Source organism: Schistocerca americana, chromosome 1 (genome assembly GCF_021461395.2).
Source record: "Schistocerca americana isolate TAMUIC-IGC-003095 chromosome 1, iqSchAmer2.1, whole genome shotgun sequence".
Classification (NCBI taxonomy): Eukaryota; Metazoa; Arthropoda; class Insecta; order Orthoptera; family Acrididae; genus Schistocerca; species Schistocerca americana.
Genome location: NC_060119.1, coordinates 1242446046 through 1242463905, shown reverse-complemented (window position 1 = coordinate 1242463905; position 17860 = coordinate 1242446046). Strand labels below are relative to the sequence as shown.

At 40.8% G+C, this 17860-nt stretch overlaps 1 protein-coding gene across 1 annotated transcript in view; it reads left to right on the top strand.

Moving 5' to 3' along the window:
• LOC124598534 (Down syndrome cell adhesion molecule-like protein Dscam2) overlaps nucleotides 1-17860 on the top strand; it is a 394502-nt gene that overhangs the window by 351783 nt on the left and 24859 nt on the right. Inside the window, exons 33-34 of the mRNA XM_047136007.1 lie at nucleotides 2121-2315; nucleotides 17608-17775. Coding sequence (XP_046991963.1) covers nucleotides 2121-2315; nucleotides 17608-17775 — 363 coding nt within the window. The remainder of the gene's footprint in view (nucleotides 1-2120; nucleotides 2316-17607; nucleotides 17776-17860) is intronic.

Sequence of the window (17860 nt, the reverse complement as noted above, 5' to 3'; positions counted from 1 at the left end):
CCCCTTTTTTTAAGAGGCTGCTTGAGAAAACTTTATTTTTAACATATTCTGAATACCGTAATCAAAAATTACAAGTTGGTTTATTGAAATTAATTATTTGCCTAAAACACTAGTATTTAGCTATTTTAAACTTAGGCCATTTATTGACTGTCTGGATTTTGATAATACAAGAAGAAATAAAATAACAAAAAGAAATGATTTACATCAATTTTTATTTTCACTACCTTTTTTGCTTACTAAGTCTGTCATATGTGGTATCACTATTATCAATCATAACCATCATCTTAACAGCGCAGTTGTGAAATTTTTTATCTTTGCCATCACATATATTTTGCTGTTTGTTCCAAATAAGTTCAATATCTGATGTTGTGGTTGTGGTGTAACATGAGAATGCAACTGTCTTTTGCCATGTACGTATCGTATTTTGAAACTTCTTGGCAGATTAAAACTGTGTGTCGAACTGAGACTCGAGCTTGGGACCTTTGCCTTTCGCGAGCAAGTGCTCTACCACCTGAGCTACCTAAGCACGACTCACGCCCTGTCCTCACAGCTTTACTTCTGCCAGTACCTCGTCTCCTACCTTCCCAACTTTACAGAAGCTCTCTTGCAAACCCTGCAGAACTAGCACTCCTGAAAGAAAGGATATTGCGGGGACATGGCTTAGTCACAGCCTGGGGGATGTTTCCAGAATGAGATTTTCACTCTGCAGTGGAGTGTGCGCTGATATGAAACTTCTTGGCAGATTAAAACTGTGTGCCGGACAGAGACTCGAACTCGGGACCTTTGTCTTTCGCGGGAAAGTGATATCGTATTTCATTTCTATATTGATGTGGGAATGTTACAATGTTTCTTGTATCTGGGGACAGTGGGGAGCTATGGTTCCCCCAGGCTCCTACTCTCAGGGAAAGGAAAAAATATAGTATAGTCAGGTGGTTTTCTTTCAAGAAAATGATTTAAAGGTTTGCATTATGCAGGTTTTTAACAGGCGCAGAACTGGATCTTCTTTGTGGCTGCTTACAAGTCACCTTTTGTCTTTCAAAATACTAAAAATACTCCATACCTCAGGCCTTGGCCACCCCTCCTACAAACCATCATATGGGTGCCTGTGTTCCAAACATATTATCTACCCATCGCTCTTTCATTGGCTGCACAGAACCAGCAGCTGACCTATACCCAATTGTATCTTTCATACCTCACAGTGAGTATTGACAACAATTGTAGGAAACACGTAAGTACACTGTACATGGTTTTTATGACTTAAATTTTGAATATTTTTGAAATAATCTGTTTCTCATAACATCATATCTGATTCTCTCTGATTCCCTTCTTCATCATTGTCTGATCAAAGATGCTCCATCTCTGAAAGTGTAATAATTTTGTTATCAACAGGACATTCAACGTAATTTCCCTTTTCATTTACTTATCCTTATGCGTTTGTAGATTCACTTACATCTCTTATGTTGCCTGAAGAATCTTTGCACGATACATATCATAAGTCAGTTTGTGGAAATAAATTTTACTCTGCTGTAAGTGAATGATTTTCTGAACACAGTAAAAGAATTGGAATGAAAAAGAAGCTTGGTTAGAGTATAATGGCCTGTCAACTTTGGGTACATTAGACAAAGAGCCCTAGCTCAGGAAGAACTTGGGTTGCAAACTTTTCAGGGAACTATCATGCATTAACCTCAATTTTCATTGAATCAAATTGAGGATTTCAGCACAATTATTTCCAATCATTTATGCAGCTAGTCCTCTTGATTCAATGGATTGGAGTTCTAGCAGAGTTGCTGGAGGTCCAAACATCTGTGTAGGCCTCCAGTAGTTCATAAGGTACACTTTTTTCAGGAAAAGACATAGATCCATGTTCTAAGTCCAGGCCAGAACACAATTGTATTTTGCTGAGAAGGGCAATTTCTGTGCACACTCTGCTACAGAGTAGGTATTTTATCCTCGTAGCTAATTCATTATTTTTACCATTGTCTTAAGATGAGTTCTGCAGTATATATCCTTCCTGATTTACTACTGCAATTGAAATAACTTTCGTCAGCAATAACATTGTTCACAAATTTCTACCAGGAACTCTATATGAATAACAATTTCATTTTGTTTTATCATTTCAGAGCTCTATGAGATGAGCCCATATGCCACGTTTCCTGTGTCGTGTGATCTTGCAAGGACAACTAACACACCAACGCTTGACTATACAATGCAGTTTAAAACCTTTGGACACCTGGAAAATGATAGTGGTGTACAACAGGGATGCACTCTTCAAGTCAACAGAAAGCGTCAGCATATGATGTCTGATGACAGTGCAGGTATTCATTGTTTGTAGACTGATAACCTTGTAGTTTAGTCCCTTTAATCTGCATACCAACCAACCAACCATTGTTTGTATCAAATTAAATTATAAACTAAGAAGGTGCTTAGGTACAAAAAATATTTTGTAGTCATCTCTGCCTTTTTTTAACTTTGTGCTTCTGATACGACCAACTTACGAGATCTGCATATACCGTGTCTTTGCAGACCACTTATGAGATCTGCATATATCCTGTCTTTGTTCCAAACTATGGAAAAAAGAACTCATAGATTTTAATTCCAGTGTCTTTAAAATCTAACTTTTAATTTATTGTACAGTTATATTGGTTTTGTAGCAAAGATCCATTGCCGTGTGTATTACTTCATTGTGTGGTGGTCTTCTTTAAGTACTTTTCTTTTGTATGAAACTTATTCACAGTTGCAAATATGGTCAACCAGCAGCTGTACAGGGTGTTACAAAAAGGTACGGCCAAACTTTCAGGAAACATTCCTCACACACAAATAAAGAAAAGATGTTATGTGGACATGTGTCCGGAAACGCTTAATTTCCGTGTTATAGCTCATTTTAGTTTGTTCTTCCATCTACGCTCAATGGAGCACGTTATCATGATTTCATACGGGAAACTCTACCTGTGCTGCTAGAACATGTGCCTTTACAAGTACGACTTAACATGTGGTTCATGCACGATGGAGCTCCTGCACATTTCAGTCAAAGTGTTCGTACGCTTCTCAACAACAGATTCGGTGACCAATGGATTGGTAGAGGCAGACCAATTCCGTGGCCTCCACGCTCTCCTGACCTCAACCCTCTTGACTTTCACTTATGGGGGCATTTGAAAACTCTTGTCTACGCAACCCCGGTACCAAATGTAGAGACTCTCGTGCTCATATTGTGGACGGCTGTGATACAATACGCCATTCTCCAGGGCTGCATCAGCGCATCAGGGATTCCATGCGACGGAGGGTGGATGCATGTATCCTCACTAACGGAGGACATTTTGAACATTTCCTGTAACAAAGTGTTTGAAGTCACGCTGGCACGTTCTGTTGCTGTGTGTTTCAATTCCATAATTAATGTGATTTGAAGAGAAGTAATAAAATGAGCTCTAACATGGAAAGTAAGCGTTTCCGGACACATGTCCACATAACATATTTTCTTTCTTTGTGTGTGAGGAATGTTTCCTGAAAGTTTGGCCGTACCTTTTTGTAACACCCTGTATAATGGAATGACAGCAATGAAAATATGTGCCAGACTGGGACTCGAACCTGTATATCCTACTTTACATGAGCAGTTGGAGGAGATTAGTGTTCAGTGTCCTGTCGACAACGAAATCATTAGAGATGGAGCACAAGCTCGGATTAGAGAACTATTGGGAAGGAAATTGGCCGTGCCCTTTCAAAGGAACCATCCCGGCATTTGCCAGAAATGATTTAGGGAAATCACGGAAAACCTAAATCAGGATGGTTGGAGATGGGTTGAGCCGTTGCCCTGCCAAATGTGAGTCTAGTGTGCTAACCACTGAACCACCTTGCTCAGTAAATGTGAGCAGTTGCCTCAACTGCTTTGGCTATCTGTGTATGACTCATGACCAGACTCAAACTTCCATATGTCATTGTTCCCGCATCGTAACCTGTGCACACATTGTGAACAGGGGAGGATATTTTAATTGAAAGTCATTGGTCAGTATTGGCAGCTAAATACAATATTGCATTGCCTGTGTTGTTAAGATGAGCGATGCAATTTTCCTTTGGACAACCATGCTTGTCTGAAACAACATTGCATCCTCCTTCTTAACAACACAGACCCTGCAATATCAGCTTTATTTTTAATTTTCTGACGAGGAGGTGGCTATTGTGCACCACTGGACACACTTTCAGGGGGACCAAGGTTCAGTTTCTCACTCAACTATGCTGAATTCTGTTTTACATGGTTTCCTTAGATTGTTTAATGCAAATACTGTGGTGGTTCCTTTGAAAGAGACGTAGCTAGTGTCATTCTCCACCCATCCACAGTCTAAGCTTTAGTGCCGTCTGTAAAAACCTCATCATTGAGAGGCCATTAAATCCTAATCTTTCTTTCATTTCACAAGGAGAAAAGAATGTGTAGTGATTTCAAGAATTTAATGGATAATAAAATTAACATTGCATGTGTGTGTAGGTGTGTGCAACGCAAAAGCCATCACCTACGTGGACAGGAACTGCAATACAGTGGTATTTCATTCCCAAGGTGCGTATATTCAGGGTGCCAGTGTATTTCAAAACAGCAGCAAGTCAGCTGCACATCAGGCAGCCATCTTTGCTTTTCAAAGACAGTGGTCATGATCCAAAGAAATATCTGATAGGATTCAGCTGAGTCACCACATGCAATATGTGGGATGACATGATGTGTTTTGGAAATGAGTACATTTACTTGTACAGCAGAGTCCTGCAGGGTTGAGAACAATGAAGAGAAGCTCAATAGCTAGGACAAATAAGAGGCTGAAATGAAAGAGAGAAAAAATGGTTGATGGTCAGTACAAAGTTCACTTAACAGAAGAACAAATTAAGAACAGGACAAAAAGGCCTGGAGGAATGACACAGTCCTATATGAAGTGTGTTTCAGTCATATGTCACATTGTGAATCTGAATATTACAGACTGATGAAAGGAGTTGCGGAAGATGTGTACCAAGCTCTTATGGTAAAGGATGCCACAGCAACTGAGGAATTCATCAAATTGTGCCAGTGCATCAGGGAAATGAAACAGAAAAAAAATCAGATAAAAGAAGTTTGACTGACTCCCAAATGTGGTCTGCATGGCAGTTCTGGGATATCTTCACAACCTCACCTCACTCTTTTGTCAGGTAGTGAGAAAAGAGACAGAGCATTTATGGTTACCAGGATTGTCAAAGCAAATGTGCCGGAGATAGCAGCCATGAAAGTTAAGACCACAATCAGGAAGTGATAGAGAATGTTAAGAAGAGGTGTGTCAGTATTTAGCACAAGTCTCTGCTACCAGTTGTACGCGCCAGGAAGAACTGACATCACTTAGTTCCAGTAAGATGGACATAGAGGAATTATGGGCAAAGTTTAAGCAGATTGTAAATCATGGTGTGGAGAATTGTGTGTCTAGTAAATGGATTAAGGATGGAAAAGAGCCACCATGGTTTAATAATGAAATTCAGAAAATGATAAGGAAGCAGAAGCTGTTGCACTCTCGGTTCAAAAGAGAATGCACAAATGACAAAAGCAAAGGTTACTAGACATTTGTATATCTGTAAAAAGATCTATGCACAAAGCCTGCAACAACTACCAGTGTCATACCTTAGCAAAAGATATGACGGGGAACCCGAAAAAATTCTAGTCCTGTGTAAAATTGCTTCCATCCAGCTACTTGTTGACCAGCCTGGTGTGGCAGTTGAAGATACCAAAATGAAATCTGAAGTTTTAAGTTTTGCATTTAAGAAATTGTTAACACAGGAGAATTGCACAAACATACTATCACCTGACCATCAGACAGTCTCCTGTATGGATGACATAGTAATAAGCATCCCTGGTGTAGAGAAACAACTAAAAGAGTTGAAAGCAAATAAGTCACTAGGTCCAGATGGAATCCCAGTTCAGTTTTTCAAAGAGTATGTTACAGCATTGGCCCCCTTACCTAGCTGATATTTATCACAAATCTCTCAACCAGTGTGAAGTCCCAAGTAACTGGAAAAGAGCACAAGTGACTCCTATATGTAAAGAGGGCAAAAGACCAGACCCAAAAAATTACAGATCAATGTCCTTAAAATTGGTTTGCTGCAGAATCATCAACACATTCCAGTTCAAATATAGTAAATTTTCTTGAAACTCAGAATCTTATGTCAATGAATCAGTGTAGTGTTAGAAACCATCACACATGTGAAACTCAGCTTGCCCTTTCCTCACATGATATACTGTGATTTGTAGATGGAAGGCAACAAGCAGATTCCATATTTCTGGAAAGTCTTTGACACGGTGCCCAATTGCAGGCTATTAAAGAAGTTTTGAGCATATGGAATAGGTCCACAGATATGCGAGTGGCTGAAAGACTTCTTAAGTAATAGACCCAGTATGTTGTCCTCTGCAGTGAGTGTTCATGAGAGACAAGGGTACCACACTGCCCCAGGGAAGTGCGATAGGACCGCTATTATTCTCTGTATGTATAAATAATTTGGGGGTGGACAGCATGGGCAGTAGTCTGCGGTTATTTGCTGATGATGTTGTGGTGTATGGAAAGTGCCAAAGATAAGTGACTGTAGGAGAATATACGATGACTTAGACCAAATTTCTAGTTGTTGTGATGAATGGCAGCTAGCTCTAAATGTAGAAAAATGTAAGTTAATGTGAATCAGAAGGAAAACAAACCCGTTATATTTGAATACAACATAATTGGTGTCTTGCTTGACACAGTCACAGCGTTTAAATATCTGGGTGTAATTGTGGTAGAGAAGGTGAATGGTCGACTTCTTGGGTACTGCTGGAATGTTTGGGATCCATACCAGGTCAGATTAAGGGAAGACATCAAAGTAGTTCAAAAGTGGAGTGCTATATTTGTTACTCATAGGTTCGAACAATATGCAAGTGTTACGGGCATGGTTTGGTAACTCAAATAAGAATCCCTGGTGGGAAGGCAACATTCTTTTCGAGGAACTGTTGAGAAAATTTAGAGAACTACCATTTGAAGCTGACTGCAGAACGTTTCTACTGCCTCCAACATACGTTGTGCATAAGGACCACAAAGATAAGATACATGAAATTAGGACTCATGTGGAGGCATATAGATAATTATTTTTCTCTCACTCTATTTGCAAGATGAACAGGAAAGGAAATTATAGGTATTCTCTACCATGCGCTGTATGGTGGATTCCTGAGTATTTATCTAGATGTAGGTGTAGAATAGACTAAGCCAAATTGGACTGATGACACGGTCATGAAACAACAACCCAGTACCCAGCCTACGAAGTCACAGTCAACTCCTCCACAAAGTGTAATACCCAGCAGAAGAAGAGACATGGAGGACAGAGAAAGAAAGTGAAGTTTAGATATCTACTACACCCCCAATGTCAGACATTGCAACAGTTCTATTCATGCCAGTCTAATGTAGATGATTACAATCAGCCTGTGGAACGAAGCCCATCACCATACTGTTGATGAGTTTGCTCACTAATATGCCTTAGGTGTTCCCCATCATCGTACAGATATACCAACCGCTTGTCTGGTCACTGAACTCACGAAGGTGAGGTGACCATCTATAGAAGTGAGGCTGCCAGAGATAAAAATCCTCCACAGATGACAATCACCAAAATGTCAGGAAATCTTACTGATATCATCATCATCAGTGGCTAATCTGTCTAAGTACTGATCAATTCAGGGATTCATTTTCTGTATTCTTGAGTGATTATCACTGTCTGATAAAGAAGACTTATGTTCTGTGATACAAAAATGATTATGCTAAAAGCCAGAAGTGGGAAATGTGTCCAGCTGCAGCTGACAGGAACATTTATTGCAAGAATAACAATCAATTAATTTTTTTTCATTTTTTATTTTTTTTAGAATCTAGTTGATATGCTATTCTGGACGAACTTCTTGCAAGAGTCACTGTCAGTCACAGATCAGAGCTTCAGACTGACAAAGCTATTCTAGCAAACAAACATAACAAAGATTTCTCTGGTTAGTTGTTCACCATTGAAAACGTTGTTACCCCACCATCATCACTGAGACAAGTTACAGTTATGAATCAATATGCACTGTTAAACTGTGAAGCTTTTGTTGATTTTAAAAGCTATTCAGGCTCACAAAAGAAAAATACTTGCCAGTAGTGATCGTAAACATTTTTGGTGATCAAAGAACTCTTTGGATTACTAATTGTCATGAGAAGCCTAAAGGTATGTACATGATGGCAGCTGAACCTGTTCAGGGAAGTCAGCTTAATGCCGTTGATGAAGAATCGTGCTCCACTACCACTGCAGACAATTATAGTGCCACTAGAAACTTGTCTGACCAAGAAACAATCTCGTATATGGTTTCACCGGTTGAGCGATGGATTATTAGGGGGTGGGAGGTGGAAGATTTCAAAATGACACCACTGAACCTTCACAGAGTGCTTGGTCCTCTGTTGGCGTTTCTGTCTCAACAATATTGACAGCTGAACAAAATCATGAAAAAAGATTTCTACCTATTGCCTTGCATTGATGACACTCTAGACTGCTTGAAAGGAGCAAAAATTTTATCAACTGTGAACTTGCAGGCAGGCTACTGGCAGATAAAGGTTGGTAAGGATGAACAGGAAAAGGCTGCCTTCATAACTTCTGACTGCCTCTTTGAGTTCAAAGTTATGCCATTTGGACTTTGTAACACTCCAGCCACCTTTGAACGTATGATGGACAACCTGCTTCAACCCCTGAAATAATGTCACAGTTTTGCTATCTGGTTGACATTGCCGTTTTTAAAAGACATTCGAAGAAATTCTAAGCTGCCTGACAACTGTGCTGAGACATATTAAAACTACAAGCCTCTGTCTGAATGCGCCTATTCATTGCCCAAAAAATACAAATGTTGGTGCACCTAGCGAATAGTGATGGAGACTGTCCCAAGCTCTGAAAATTGAAAGGTTCTTTGTAGAAGGCATAATTTTGAAGTGTGGGCACCCTGTGTGATGATTTTGGAAAATTTTCCCAGTCGAGACTAATATCAGAAGTAATGTCATATTGCAACATCACCCACTGGACGACAACTGCCTATCACCCACAGACAAATGGCCTCACAGGACACTTTAATAAGAAGTGGCAAATATGCTCTCAATGTACATTGATATCTAGCAGTGAGATTTGGATACACTATTACCTGTTGTGACATTATATACGACAGAGCGAAGCAAGACCCTACGGGTTTCACACCAGTCTTTCTGCTCCACACTCATGAGGCCTAAATGACACTGAATACAAAGTTCCTGTTTGAACCAAACAATACTCAGATGACTATGTGGAAAACCTCATCAACGGGATCAAAGAAGCAAGGCAGCTGACTTCCATATATACTCCGGATGCTCAGGAGAAAACTGAGAGCACTATAACATGAGGGACCAGACAGTGAGATAGAGCACGGCAGACTTAGTACAGATTTCTGTGACTGTGTGGAAAGTTAAAGTTAATGAAGGTAACAGAGCATTACTTTGAGCTGTATGACGTCCTTCATTGTTTGTTGGACTTCACATACAAAGTCAAGGATTACAACTAGAGTCACGCATGGGGATGCTTTCAGCCTGACCAGTCCATGCTTCACAGCTGGGCCTATAAGGCTGGTCATCTGAGCGCAGACCGCTGGGCCAGAGCCAATGAGCTGACGGGCGAGTTCACCAGCCTGTCAACTTACCATCCTGCTGCATTGTGTGCTCTGCTCGCGATACTGCTGCAGCCTCTGCCTGTGTTGCGACACACCTTGCGTCTGTTTGCAAAGTCTTATGATACACAGGGAGAGATTGACTCATTCACATTTTGTGCTATGTGATTCCTACTATGAGTCAATTCCTTATTACAGTAATTGTGATTATCAGGACTCCTCTCTACGAGAAAGCAATCCTTTTATTTCCCCCAATGTATGTTTGATTTGTGCTGTTTGATAATTAAGACACATAATTACAAGAATTTATACATGGTAAATATATTCTAGAATTGCTAGTAGTGTCACAAACACTCTTATAAACTGTATAGATACTGCAACAGTCTGAAACTAAATAAAAGCTGGGATTACAAGGAAATATGCAGTGTTCTCCATGTTTTCACATTTTTTTCATTGTAGGTAGGCCCTCTAGTCAAAGCTCTTTCCTTCAAGATTTTCACTCATAAAATGAATACATAAAATGCTGTAATCGTTCAATGGACAACCAATGAAAATTCAATAAGAACTTGAAATTTAGAACAATATTTTAATGTTCAGTTAGTCAGATTTTTCTCCTGAAACAAAGGATACAGTGTAGTGTAGGTCTTTAGGCAAATAAATTTCTGTCTGCCACAAATATTATAAAACTCTCATTACCAGTTTTGGCGTATAGCCATCATCAGATCATTAAATCAGATACAAATATCATCATGGAATAATCTGTACACACGTGTAATGAAAGTAGGAAAGACTGGTTTTACTCTGAAGAATGAATGTTCAGTCAAATAAAACAGTTTCAGTTGAAAGAACAAAACATGTTCCAAATCACAGAAGAGCCACAGACTGGTTTCAGTTGAAAAGAAGGAATGAATAATTCAGTCAATGTTAGAAACTATAATAGACAGTGTCAGTGGTTTCATTCAATTGCTCCAACAGACCATCAAAGGAATCATTTAATTCAACCTATGAACCTAAAACTGATTGAGTCCATTGTTTTCCAACTAATGACAGAATTGATTTTCATTCAGTTACTCTCATTACAACAAGCGTCACATTGCTTGTCACTCCATGTTGGTGGGTGTGCTGTCTAAGAGTGTAACACAGCAGGGCTATTAATGAACAGGCTGCAAGTAACCACAATGCACAGCCCTGCAGGCTGGGGAAGCTGCGGACCGCTGGACGGAGTCAGCTCATTGGCTCTGACCAGTGTCTGCACTCAGTTTGTCAGCCCAGTGTGCCAGGTTGTGAAACACAGGCTGGGCAAGCACAGAAATATCATCTGTGTGCTCCATATGAAGCCCTACAACAGTTTTGAGGCAGAAATTGAAATACTCACCATATAACGGAGTTGCTGATTTGCAGATAGGCACAACAAAAAGACTGCCAGAAACGTAGCTTTTGGCCAGCAAGGCCTTCATCAGAAGTGAACAAAACACACACACACACACACACACACACACACACACATGCAACTCACTCACACACAGCCCAGACTCCTCAGCAGCCAAAGAATGTGTTTATGTGAGAGTTGCGTTTGCATGAGTGTGTGTGCGTATGTTGTCTATTCCCAGAGAAGGCCTTGCTGGCTCAAAGCTAACTTACTGACAGCCTTTTTGTTGTGTCTATTGGCGACTCAGCATTTTCACTATATGGTGAGTAGCAACTATCGTTTTCATAATACTGAGACTGAAAATCTGCTTGATAACCATGAAGCTTCAAAGCAAGGGACTACCTCTGGTGCTCATCATAGCAAAGAGGCTGTGACAACATAACCACTGCTGTATAGAGGATCACTGATGAGATCTATATCAGGGAGCTGTAGATGGCTTCATTGGAACTCCTGAAACAGCAGGTCACTGTTTCTCCTGGAGAGAGAACAATGCTATGAGCTGTGGTGCATGCAGTTTATCATAGCAGTTAGTGGGGCTGACATGTTGTGGGTAACCAGTTCAAATTCCACCACCACCAATTATTTGTTTTCTACTATTTATCATTTCTGAAAGGTTCTCTAAATTTATTATGTTCACATGATATATTTGTGTAAATGCTCTGTGCAGGGGTTCATTTCTGTTCTGGTTGCATGACGGCATTCAAAATAAATGTGCTGTCAGTGCTAAGTTATACTTCATTGACAACACTACTTTCTGATATAGAATTGAGTGTGGTTACAATGTGATATCTCACAACTATGCTTGGGACAGCTTAAGGGAAAAACATGGAAGGTTTTGTTATTCCATCTAATACATTTTATTACTTAATGACAATATTAATATTGCAATTTACAAATGAATTTAAGGAATCAGAAATCTGAGCAAAAGTTGAAGAGGCTCAAATCATTAAAAAAATTAACAGTTATACCATTAAAGGCAGGACATGAAAATCGGGAGCACATAGTTTCCAAAAACAAGAAAAGTCGCATCAGCTTGGCACGGGTGCAAGTAGATTCAATACACAATTCTATCAACCAAATGAATTACAATAACAGCCATTAAATGTACTAACAATTGCTCAGTTCATTAAAAAAAAAAAGAAAAAACTTAACAATTGTATCATTAAGAGCAGGAGATTAAAATAGGAAGCACAGAGTTCCCGAAAACAAGAAGTGTTACATCAACTGAGTGGGGCTGCAAGCAGGTTCAACAAACAATTTTATCAACGAAAATAATTAAAATAACAGCTGTTAAATGTACTAACAATTTGCAAGCCTAGCTGACCGTTACACAGTTGTACAACATTCACCCAAATACTGAGTTTCTCACAAGACACACCACCGATTGTAGCTATTTGAAGGCCACTTAGCAATCCATAACTGTTAATAAAAAATCCCCTAAACAATAAAATAAACACTCACTCAAATATAAACAGCCACCCATATATCGCAACCAAATGTTAACTATATTAATGTACTAATAGTAAACTGCAGGAGTGTCTATAGAAAGGTCCCAGAACTGCTCTCATTAGTAAGCGGTCACAATGCCCACATAGTACTAGGGACAGAAAGTTGGCTGAAACCAGATGCAAACAGTAATGAAATTCTAAACTCAGATTGGAATGTATACCGCAGAGACAGGCCGGACAGTGAAGGGGGAGGCGTGTTTATAGCGATAAGAAGTGCAATAATACCGAAGGAAATTGATGGAGATCCAAAATGTGAAATAATTTGGGTGAAGGTCATGGTTAAAGCAGGCTGAGACATGGTAATTGGATGTCTCTATAGGCCCCCTGGCTCAGACACTGTTGTGGCTGAGCACCTGAAGGATAATTTGGAAAATATTTCGAGTAGATTTCCCCACCATGTTATAGTTCTGGGTGGAATTTTAATTTGCCGGATATAGTCTGGGAGACTCAAACGTTCATAACGGGTGGCAGGGACAAAGAATCCAGTGAAACTTTTTTAAGTGCTTTATCTGAAAACTACCTTGAGCAGTTAAACAGAGCACCGACTTGTGGCAATAATATATTAGAACTTCTGGTGACAAACAGACCCGAACTGTTTGAAACAGTTAACGCAGAACAGGGAATCAGCGATCATAAAGTGGTTACTGCATCGATGATTTCAGCCGTAAATAGAAATATTAAAAAAGGTAGGAAGATTTTTCTGTCTAGCAAAAGTGACAAAAAGCAGATTTCAGAGTACCTGACAGCTCAACACAAAAGTTTTGTCTCAAGTACAGATAGTGTTGAGGATCAGTGGACAAAGTTCAAAACCATCGTACAATATGCGTTAGATGAGTATGTGCCAAGCAAGATCGTAAGAAATGGGAAAGAGCCACCGTGGTATGACAACCGAGTTAGAAAACTGCTGCGGAAGCAAAGGGAACTTCACAGCAAACATAAACATAGCCAAAGCCTTGCAGACAAACAAAAATTACGCGAAGTGAAATTTAGTGTGAGGAGGGCTATGCGAGAGGCGTTCAATGAATTCGAAAGTAAAGTTCTATGTACTGACTTGGCAGAAAATCCTAAGAAATTTTGGTCTTATGTCAAAGTGGTAGGTGGATCAAAACAAAATGTCCAGACACTCTGTGACCAAAATGGTACTGAAACAGAGGATGACAGACTAAAGGCCAAAATACTAAATGTCTTTTTCCAAAACTGTTTCACAGAGGAAGACTGCACTGTAGTTCCTTCACTAGATTGTCGCACAGATGACAAAATGGTAGATATTGAAATAGACGACAGAGGAATAGAGAAACAATTAAAATCACTCAAAAGAGGAAAGGCCGCTGGACCTGATGGGATACCAGTTTGATTTTATACAGAGTACATGAAGGAACTTGCCCCCCCTTCTTGCAGCGGTGTTCTGTAGGTCTCTAGAAGAGCGTAGCGTTCCAAAGGATTGGAAAAGGGCACAGGTCATCCCCGTTTTCAAGAAGGGACGTCGAACAGATGTGCAGAACTATAGACCTATATCTCTAACGTCGATCAGTTGTAAAATTTTGGAACACGTATTATGTTTGAGTATAATGACTTTTCTGGAGACTAGAAATCTGCTCTGTAGGAATCAACATGGGTTTCGAAAAAGACGATTGTGTGAAACCCAGCTTGCACTATTCGTCCACGCGTCCGGCCATCCTGATTTAGGTTTTCCGTGATTTCCCTAAATCACTCCAGGCAAATGCCGGGATGGTTCCTCTGAAAGGGCACGGCCGACTTCCTTCCCCATCCTTCCCTAATCCGATGAGACCGATGACCACGCTGTCTGGTCTCCTTCCCCAAACCAACCAACCAACCAACTATTCGTCCACGAGACTCAGAAGGCCATAGACACGGGATCCCAGGTAGATGCTGTGTTTCTTGACTTCCGCAAGGCGTTCGATACAGTTCCCCACAGTCATTTAGTGAACAAAGTAAGAGCATATGGACTATCAGACCAATTGTGTGATTGGATTGAAGAGTTCCTAGATAGCAGAATGCAGCATGTCATTCTCAATGGAGAGAAGTCTTCTGAAGTAAGAGTGATTTCAGGTGTGGTGCAGGGGAGTGTCATAGGACCGTTGCTATTCACAATATACATAAGTGACCTTGTGGATGACATCGGAAGTTCACTGAGGCTTTTTGCGGATGATGCTGTGGTATATCGAGAGGTTGTAACAATGGAAAATTGTACTGAAATGCAGGAGGATCTGCAGTGAATTGACGCATGGTGGAGGGAATGGCAATTGAATCTCAATTTAGACAAGTGTAATGTGCTGCGAATACATAGAAAGAAAGATCCCTTATCATTTAGCTTCAATATAGCAGGTCAGCAACTGGAAGCAGTTAATTCCATAAATTATCTGGGAGTACGCATTAGGAGTGATTTAAAATGGAATGATCATATAAAATTGATCGTCGGTAAAGCAGATGCCAGACTGAGATTCATTGGAAGAATCCTAAGGAAATGCAATCTGAAAACAAAGGAAGTAGGTTACAGTACGCTTGTTCGCCCACTGTTTGAATACTGCTCAGCAGTGTGGGATGTGTACCAGATAGGGTTGATAGAAGAGATAGAGAAGATCCAACGGAGAGCAGCGCACTTTGTTACAGGATCATTTAGTAATCGCGAAAGCGTTACGGAGATGATAGATAAACTTCAGTGGAAGACTCTGCAGGAGAGACGCTCAGTTGCTCGGTACGGGCTTTTGTTGAAATTTCAAGAACACACCTTCACCGAGCAGTCAAGCAGTATATTGCTCTCTCCTACGTATATCTCGTGAAGAGACCATGAGGATAAAATCAGAGAGATTAGAGCCTCCATAGAGGCATACCAACAATCTTTCTTTCCACGAACAATACGAGACTGGAATAGAAGGTGAACCGATAGAGGTACTCAAGGTACCCTCCGCCACACACCGTCAGGTGGCTTGCGGAGTATGGATGTAGATGTAGATGTAGAACAACAGCTCTTAATAAATACACAATTGCCCAAATTTCAAGATAAGTTGAAGTACATGCAATTGAAATGCACTTCATTTGGTACAGACTAGCAGAAACTTTGACACAATCCTTAATAACCATACAATTCCCCAAAATTCAAAGTAAGCTGAGAGCTACAGCAGACTGCTATCGCAACCAACAAAGAACGAGCATCCCCAGTTTTCACAGCAAGGGCCAAGGTAAAGTTCAGCAGTTTATCTTGATAAGTAACAGATCTTAAGCTTTACACACTGAGAAGTAGTAAAAAGAGCCCCAGCTTTAAAAGAACAGTCACAGAGATATAATGAGAAAAACCTCAGGTATGGAAAATACACCTTTACCTCCTGAGCTCTTTGAATTCGCCAAACAGATCTAACTACTTGTTCCTGCCCGAATGGCAACAATTCTCTGTGGCACACCTGAAACGATCAACTTTACTTACCTTGAGGCACACTGATGTGGCTGGTAAGGGCTGCCGATTGAGATATGGCTGAGAACACAAATTGGCATTATTTACACTGACCAATGGCCGTGCACTCAAACATTGATAAGCACGAAACTTCCTGGCAGATTAAAACTGTGTGCCCGACCGAGACTCGAACTCGGGACCTTTGCCTTTCGCGGGCAAGTGCTCTACCAACTGAGCTACCGAAGCACGACTCACGTCCGGTACCCACAGCTTTACTTCTGCCAGTATCTCGTCTCCTACCTTCCAAACTTTACAGAAGCTCTTCTGCGAACCATGCAGAACTAGCACTCCTGAAAGAAAGGATATAGCGGAGACATGGCTTAGCCACAGCCTGGGGGATGTTTCCAGAATGAGATTTTCACTCTGCAGCGGAGTGTGCGCTGATATGAAACTTCCTGGCAGATTAAAACAGTTTTAATCTGCCAGGAAGTTTCATATCAGCGCACACTCCGCTGCAGAGTGAAAATCTCATTCTGGAAACATCCCCCAGGCTGTGGCTAAGCCATGTCTCCGCTATATCCTTTCTTTCAGGAGTGCTAGTTCTGCATGGTTCGCAGAAGAGCTTCTGTAAAGTTTGGAAGGTAGGAGACGAGATACTGGCAGAAGTAAAGCTGTGGGTACCGGACGTGAGTCGTGCTTCGGTAGCTCAGTTGGTAGAGCACTTGCCCGCGAAAGGCAAAGGTCCCGAGTTCGAGTCTCGGTCGGGCACACAGTTTTAATCTGCCAGGAAGTTTCATATCAGCGCACACTCCGCTGCAGAGTGAAAATCTCATTCTGGATTGATAAGCACGTTAATATAACAGGCCCCATTCCAGATAACACAGGCATAGCATTACAATATCAAGTACTCAAAACAAGAAAACCACACTTAACTTCACTTAGGTGAGAAGGAGCTGCGACTTGCAGGATTCCATCCAGAGCATTATTGCCTCCAACCTGCACAGCCGATCTTCAAGATGATGTAAACCTTACGTTAGGCCGGGAACTTGTCGACCAGGTTGCACACAACATCCGTGTCTCTTTGCACCACCTACCACTACCAATTCTTAAGTGAGCCGGCCAGGCTTGCTGCCGACTGATTTAACCATATGCCATTCCTCGAGACCCTTGCCGGACAGATGAAGTCCCCAAAAAGCCACAACTTGCCAGCCATTTTCCCCCCAGCCAACTGATCTCTCCAGGCCCCACCAAACCCACAACACACACACCTCAACCAAAGACCTTAGCTCACAACACCCAGTCAACTCAACATTGGCAACTAAGTAGTTAGTGGTGCCAGAGGAAAGCCATACCGCCAATATTAGAGCTGCCACAGCTCAAAACGTACCGTAATTTTTTCACATGAAACTGCGTTTTCTCTCCATTTATGCCCTTAGAAATCTTATTTTCTATATAAACCAATAACTGCAGCAATGTATAGTTAAAGTAAATAAAGATGTCATATGTTTCCATCAAGTTTTCTAACAGTGAATCATTATTTTCATATATAAATATAAAAGTACCAATAGCAGTAATGAAAGGATCTACTCTCTTTTTTTCCTCACAGGAAACAATGGCCAGCGACCAATGTTATCGTCCAGTCTTCACAGGCATGGCACTGGGAAACACCACAAGAAGGCCACTGGAGACAACTCAGAATCAGATACTAGTGGTAGCCCATCTGCAGTGAGCACTTACAGGCTGCCTATAAAGCAAGCCACCTCCAGGAGTCTGGGTATGTTACTCCCAAAGGTTCAAAGGTTGTAAACTTCTTTAATACCTCTGTAGTGTCTTCAGTAGAAAAGAGTGCTAGCAGTCAG